At 40.1% G+C, this 7,739-nt stretch overlaps 1 protein-coding gene across 4 annotated transcripts in view; it reads right to left on the bottom strand.

Annotated features, from left to right (window-relative positions):
* Positions 1–231: 231 nt before the first annotated feature.
* Positions 232–7,739, bottom strand: part of REEP3 (receptor accessory protein 3) — an 80,105-nt gene continuing 72,597 nt past the window's right edge. For all 4 annotated transcript variants that reach the window (XM_077821665.1, XM_077821666.1, XM_077821667.1 and 1 more), the window contains 2 exons: positions 7,191–7,342; positions 232–4,708 (listed from right to left, as the gene is read on the bottom strand). In XM_077821665.1, coding sequence (XP_077677791.1) covers positions 4,652–4,708; positions 7,191–7,342 — 209 coding nt within the window. In that variant the 3' untranslated portion in view covers positions 232–4,651. The remainder of the gene's footprint in view (positions 4,709–7,190; positions 7,343–7,739) is intronic.

Here is a 7,739-nt window from a genome sequence, read left to right as displayed (position 1 = left end):
CATCAGATAACTACTCATTTTGTTTACACACTTAAAAATGTTTTACCTATTTCAAGTCCACATTAATGGAACAACAAGCTTTTATGCATACAATAGCGTCCTATCTCTCTCAAATTAGGCACTCCAAAAATATTAAGTGACAATTTAACCATACATCAAACAGTCTTTAAGGAGCTCCCTACAGTTAGTGTGTGGTTTCAGATGAGGAATTTATAATAAAAGTACAACAAGTTTGTTTCTAGTAAGTCTGCAGTTTATTTTACATTGTTTTTAAAAGTCATACTTACGGTAACATACGCATTGCATCCTGCTCAGAAAGTAGAATTTACAAAAGAATTTCAAGAGAAGTGGATTAGTGTTTAAAAAGCGCTCTACAATACAAATATGTAAACAAGTTGACAGTAATTTAATTTTACAATAAAAAAAGTTAAAGCTTTTATTTCATGATTTTTAAAGCTACTATCTTTAGTCTCAATGCAGACTAATTTGGGGGTTCTTGTAGCATTGCAGAATGCAAGTTCTTGAAAATGTTACAATATTCCCTTCACAAACATGCATCCTTTACAGAAAAAATATTTTCAAAAAATACTGAAGTCCCAACTGATAAAATCAAAATAAAAAAATATAAAATGCATCTAGTCATGAAATCACTGCTAAATACTTTAACATTTACCTTGTCATTCTGTAAACCAAATTTTTCAGTTTTTCCTGTAGTGCTTATCAACTTAAGTTCATTTATGTTTGAGAGGTGTTCAAGATATCCGGTCATCTGATAGGCAGGGAAGTAACAAAATAGTCTACACTGGTAATTGCTTTGCTTTCATGGTTTGCATTAAGTTTTTCAAAGACGCTTATCAACAGTTCACTCTTTAGACTTCTATTAGTGTTTGTACATGTGACCAAGATGAATCCATTAAATGTTAATACAAAGTTCAAACATTTTCCAAAATGTATGTTGCTTCTCTGGCTAATCTTGTTTCATCTGGTTTTCAAATCTTGCATAAATTGTGATTTTAAGTAACTAACATTACAAATACTGTAGATGGCAGACAAGTCCAGAGTTCCCTGAAAATGCTTTCTTCTTTATACCATATTTGGGTTATTCTGTTTATATATTTTAATTTGCATATTGATAGAATAAAGTGCTAGTTTCCTCAGAAGTGGACTTAGATTTCTCAAAAAATGTTAAATAAAAATGTAATAGCTAGAACTGTACAGATCATGTTCAACATTACTCAAACCAAATCCTCAAGATACTCTGCCACCAATGTTTGAAAGACTGCACAATATTTCAGATAATTGGTTGACACAGTTTATCTAGCATGGTAACAGGACAGCCAATAAATAGGTATAGTTTGGTTAAACAATGACTAACAGGACAACGAGCCTACACTTTTGAAGAGTGTAAACTCAAGGAGTGAGAAATTTACCACTGAGTCATGATTAAAAAAAGATTAATTTAACAGAGAAAAGCATAAGCTGTCAGGAATGACTAGGTAGTAAAAGCTGTTAGATTGAAAAACAGTCTGACAGGAAACAGTCTGAAACAATTAAAATTAGATAAAACAGCATGCAAATACCTTAATTAACATGGGGCTAAGGTTGCCAGCATCCCCATCCTGTAATTCTCATCCCCTTCCAGGATAATTTAATTTCCAGAACTCAAACACTGGAAAACCAGGAATGCAGACAATCGGCTTCTGTTCAGCAGCACAGCACAATGAGTTACTCAGGGCACATCTGCACTACAGACTTAAGTTGACCAAAGTCTGTAAGTTGACTTAACATAGAAAAATTACCATGGTGGCTGATGTCCACACTACCCTCCTTCTGTCAGTGGTGCGCACCTTCACTTGGAGCACTTCCACCAACTGAAGAGGGGCAGTGTGGGGAGCTGAGCCAGGGAGCCTAGCTGCCCCCGGGCTCTCAGCTGGGAGCAGGGAGCAGCTGCCCAGCTTTTCGCCTATCCGCTCACGATTGAGAGCCGGGGCCAGGCTTCTTCGCTCCCTGAGTGGGGAGCAGGGAGGCCCAGGCAAGAGCCAGGCTTTCTTGTCAATTTCACGGCCCAGCATGGAGCCATGAAATTGACAAGACAGCCAACAGCACATGTAAGTAATCCAGTGTCTACACAGGGATTGTGTTGCCCTAACTACACGGACATAAGTGCTATGCCTCTCGTGGAGGTGGTATTATTATGTCAGTGTAGTAGGGCACTTACATCGGCGGAACAGGGCTGTAGCGTGTACACTGACATAATTAGGTTGATGTAAGCTGCCTTAGGTCGACTTAACTGTATAAAATAGCCCAGGCCTCAGATGAGCAAACCCCACATCACTCTGCATTGAGTGAGACTATGAACACAGCTAAAGTACCTTCTTACTGAAGTGCTAAACACAAAATGCTCATTCAGTGGTGTAGTGCTAATCAAGTTCTGTTGCAAGTGCAATATGTTATTAAAGTATTTAAATAAGAGGAAGCAAATATGGTAGAAAAGTGATTGAGCCATACTAAGAAAGAGGAGTGAGTAGCAAAACACTGAGAATGGGATGAGAGAGAGGCAAAAAAAGAAAGTGTACCCCTACTACATTTTGTATCTTCAATGGAATAATTATTGGGCCACAAGACCACTTTATTATAATATAAATGTCTGGCTAAATCCTTTTATGGTTGAGATTTTCAAACCAATGTGTCTAAACGTCTGTAGAGATACCTGAATTACAGAAGAAATGCTGCAAAAATGACCTCATTTTCAACTGTGTCATTTAACTCTGATCAGATGAACTACATGCCACTGTACTGAGAATGCCAGCAGCTGTCCCAAAAGATGCTCGCATTAGTGGAGCTGCTCTGCTGGCAGTTACAGTAGGAATAAGAAAAATTCTAGCTAAAACAAGTAGGCTGCACTGGGCCAGTAGAGGGGGTTGCTACTGAATGGGGGAGTGAGGGGTTCCAGAAAGAAATGTGATTTTACTGCCCTCTTACAGTCTCTACTTGCTGTATTTCTCTCATATCTGGGAGAAGGTGCAGGGCATGAAGTTTTTGGAAGTGATCCTATGACATACCTTCCTTTAAATTGAGAGAGTGACACTTCTGTCAACACTCAATACATTTTAAATTCCATTTAATTTTTAAACATAGTATTTTCCTTTCATCCCTACTGGCTACAGAGATATTTGTATAAAAAACTCACAATAGTATTTTCCTTCCATCCCTATTGGTTAGAGATATTTGTATAAAGGATTTTTAAAATTAAATAAAATCATGATGTCAATTGGGTTACAACATTCCTGACTGAATCAGCAAGAAGACAGTCTTGAAAAGAGCTATTTATACACAAATACCTTAATAACTTCAGGAATAATGAAAAGTATATATCAAACATTTGTCAGAACTCAAGTTTGATATCTAAAAGCTATTCTGAAAAAGAATATTGTAAAATAAGCCTTAGCAAAAACCTATAATCTAGGGCCTGAACAGTCCATCAGATGTGACTGCATTACTCCCATTCATTTCAATGGCAGTTGTACCACACAACTGATAAGTTGATCATATCCCCGATATCTAGCAGATGCTGCAAATTTGTATCTACCACAATTTAAAATTGAGAACTGGCTATTAGTCATAAATCACTTTACATCTGAATGTGCTGGAGAAAGTACTCCTCCTAAAACACAAAAGGCACCTGATGAAATTCTTTAAAGGTTAGTAGCAGTTATCTACAGCATCTTCCGTGTGCTTAAGTAACCAAGAGTAAGATGTGGTAATACAAGGATTAAATTGCTGCCATTTAAAAATACATTGGTGAAATCTGATTTTTTTTTAAAATCACTAACATTACATGGTTACTGTTTTATAGCTGTAGAAGTATGCAAAACCGTTGTACAGATATCAAAGTGCACCTATTAATATTTAAAATATTAGGAAATAAGGTGTAAAAAGTTCTTTTAAGGACATACCAAATATAATTGGCTTTTCCTTTTTCCTTTCCCCACCTTCATTCAACTGTCCTCTAAAACTGTACATTTTTACACAATTATGAAAGCTTTTTCAGGAATCCTGGTTTAGAAACAAATTCAAGTATACCTATTTTTGCATTGTAAACTAGGAAACACTATGGGCTTAAGTTTTGTAAGAGCTGAACACCACCAAGTTCAACTGATGTTAATGGAATTTGCAGCTGTTCAGTTACCTTTGAGAAAAATCAGGCTTTGTTTCTGGCATTCATTAAATTCTTACAAAGTTTAATGAGTGCAGAAACCTAGGATTTTTTCCTAGCCACATTTAACTATCAAGTCAAAACGATCATAGAATCATCGAATCTAAGGGTTGGAAGGGACCTCAGGAGGTCATCTAGTCCAACCCCTTGCTCAAAGCAGGACCAATCCCCAATTTTTGCCCCAGATCCCTAAATGGCCCCCTCAAGGGCTCACAACCCTGGGTGTAGCAGGCCAATGCTCAAACACTGAGCTATCCCTCCCTCCCATGATAAGCTATTAAAGATTAGAAGCATTTTATACAGCTATTTAGACTGATAAAAATTAGTCCTACCACCATGCTTAAAGTTTTTATATATACACACAAATCCTGAACACATGATGTGCGAAGTAAAGTTACTTGTAGTACAGCAGTTTGTCTTTAAAGTGTAGTACACTTAAAAATACACCGTAGGCCTCTTCTTTACTTTATATTTTAATGAGCCGTACCGTATCTGAAAGAGAAAGTGGCGTTAGAAATCAAGTGTTACCATTTAAGTTGCATAAAAATTACCAAGACAAAAGGTGATTTTTTTAAAAAAACAAACATTTGTTATGATTCAACTTCAGCATATTTCAATTCAGTTGCCACAACCAGGTATTAAATAGGATTAGACCACTTGATACAGGACTAGATTAAATAAATTCATCCAGCTATCACAGGGGCGGACAAACTTTTTGGCCTGATGGCCACATCGGGTTTCCAAAATTGTATGGAGGGCTGGTTAGGGGAGGCTGTCTCCCCGCAAACAGCCAGGTGTGGCCCAGCCCTGGCCTCCTATCTGACCCCCCTGCTTCTCACCCCCTGATGGCTGCCCTGGGACTCCTGCCTCACCCAACCCCCCCCCGTCCCCTGACAGCCCCCTGGGACTCCTGCTCCATCCACCACCTCTGGACTCCCCATTGCTGACTGCCCCCACCCAGGACCCCTGCCCCATCCAACCCCCGTTCCCTGCCCTCTGACCGCCCCGACCCCTGTCCACACCCCCGCCCCCTGACCACAGCCCCCAAACTCCCCTGCCCTCTATCCAACCCCCCGGCCCCCTTACCGCACTGCCTGGAGCACTGGTGGCTGGCGGTGCTACAGCCACGCTGCCCAGAGCGCCAGGTCAGGCTGCGGCTCTGCAACTGCGCTGCCCGGCCGCCCAGAGCATTGCGCCGACGGCACAGCGCACTGAGGCTGCGGGGGAAGGGGAACAGCAGGGGAGGGGCCAGGGACTATCCTCGTAGGCCAGGAGCTCAGGCGCCGGGCAGGAGGGTCCCCACAGCCCAGATGTGGCCCGCAGGCCATAGTTTGCCCACTTCTGAGCTATCATGACAGGGACTGAACATGTTACTTGTTAAGATCTTACAGCAGTCATGAAATTCCCAGAGAGTGGTTTACAGAATGTGCCCTTCTGCCCAGGAGCCTCTTGTATGGGATTCTGATAGTACAAAACAGAACTTATATATATAGGGTTACTAGGAAGTTGTCTGAGGAGGCAGGATGCCAGTACCCAGCTGTTTATCTCACCTGATTCCACCAATGCTATTACACGCCTTACCCAAGGTTAGGGCATAGAGGACTAGCTGATTGAAAGTCAGCAAGACCAAGATATATTGGCAGGCTGGAGAAGTAACTAGAATATATACCCTCTTACTTGTGGTTATGTACTGGCCATCTAATATTAAAATTCATTGCCTGGTGACACTGCTGGACGCCCAGCTGATGTTACATAGCCATCCAGTAGCGAGAATATTTATTTCAGCTACAGTTGGCTTGAAACATGGAGCCATTTGTTTTGTATAAAGAACCTGCTGTTGCCATCCATGCATCTGTTACCTCCAACTCAGATTATTGCAGCAGGCTTTACTTCGAGCTTCATCTTAAATAAACTCAGAAGCTAAAGTGTAAAATGGCATAGTCCATAGCAGCTCACTCGGTAAAAAGGTATTTGGAAACACAATGCCAGTACTCTAGGATCCACTCTGGCTGCATCTTGATTTCCAGACAGAATTTAGAGTGATGTTCTGAGTTACAAAGCCCTAAATTACCTGGGATGTGTATATGTGAGAGACTGCCTTTCCCCCTTTTGTTCTGGTGCTCGAGCATGAGACGGGGCTGTCAGCCAGGTATTCTCCATGAGGGGCCCTCAGCTTAGAAAGCTACTCTTTCCCTTTCCCACCTCCATTTGCATCTAGAACAGGCCAAAATTTGTTGACCTTCAGGATGTGCTGAAAAACCCAGACTTCTGAATGGCAGAAATGTTGTTGTGAAGAGGGCTGCCATGTGTGTTTACGTTGCAGTATTACTGGTTTGTAATTTGTTTGATGATGCTCCTGGTTTCCCATTGTATCTTTAAATCTGTGTGAAGAGCATGTAGAGCCCTACATAGGATCTTTTTTTCCCTCTTTGCATTATAAATTGAAGTACAGTGTTTATTGGCACTTGTTCAAAGTATCCATAGGATACAACAAAAATGTGAATGGTCCTATCCCTTATAGGATCCCTGTATGCATAGTGAGGGGCTGTATTGGTGTATCAACCACACCTCAAGTGAGATGTCATGACAGTAGGCTCCCTCCCTCCAAGCTGTTTCTAGACTCTGGGCCTGTAGTTCCACCATTACTATGATAATTACACATTTGAGAGATGATGCTCAGAGATAAAGAGCTTAATCTCTTTTATTCAATTATATTTATATGTTCAGTAAGTTTTTTCCCTTTGTCTTGTATAGTTGACGAGCTTATTCTTCTCTCGTTTCCCTTTAGAAGACAAACAGGAGTGGTAGCTTTTTGGAACGTAAGTACACCTGTTGTGTTCCACATTCCACTTACAATTTAGAACCACCCTATGTCCTTTATAAATAAAATATTCTGATCTCTTGGACTATTATATTTGCAAGTTACATTGTCATTAATGGAATGCAATACTTTCAAGTAAAACGCTGCACTTGCCTCTTTGTGACCTTTAATACTTTTCACAGATTTCATGCTTTGTGATCGTCGGAGACCCCTCTGAGCAAACATCTCATCTTCTGAATGAGTCCCCTCCATTTCCTCATCTGTTTTATCATCTCCAGAATCTTTTTTCAATGGAATTCTGTAACCTAAAATAAAGCACATCAGGCAAAAGTTTGTATGCCATAAGTCTGTATAAATAGCGGTAGCACAAATTTTAAAGTAAGTATTTGTAGAGAGTGCAAATGAGGACATTCAGGAAAGTTAAAGCTGTTTCTTAACTCAGATGCTATAAGAGCTTTTCAATTTATTGAATTTTGCTGAAAAAACATGAAAATTTAGTCCATTTTAGCATGTACATTCTTTATTCATCTAAAACACAAATCATAGCTATGTGGAAAATCCATCAATTGACAATCTGCCATCTGTTTCAAGATAGGAGGGCAAACAATAGTACACTATAAAAATGTCAGGCAGCGCAAAAGCCATTCATTGGCCCTTAAACCTAATCCTTAAAACTATGCTGGCCATGATACAGTGATCTCC

Source organism: Eretmochelys imbricata, chromosome 7 (genome assembly GCF_965152235.1).
Source record: "Eretmochelys imbricata isolate rEreImb1 chromosome 7, rEreImb1.hap1, whole genome shotgun sequence".
Classification (NCBI taxonomy): domain Eukaryota; kingdom Metazoa; phylum Chordata; order Testudines; family Cheloniidae; genus Eretmochelys; species Eretmochelys imbricata.
Note: the sequence above shows the minus strand (reverse complement) of the source record. Positions and strands in the feature narration are given on the sequence as shown.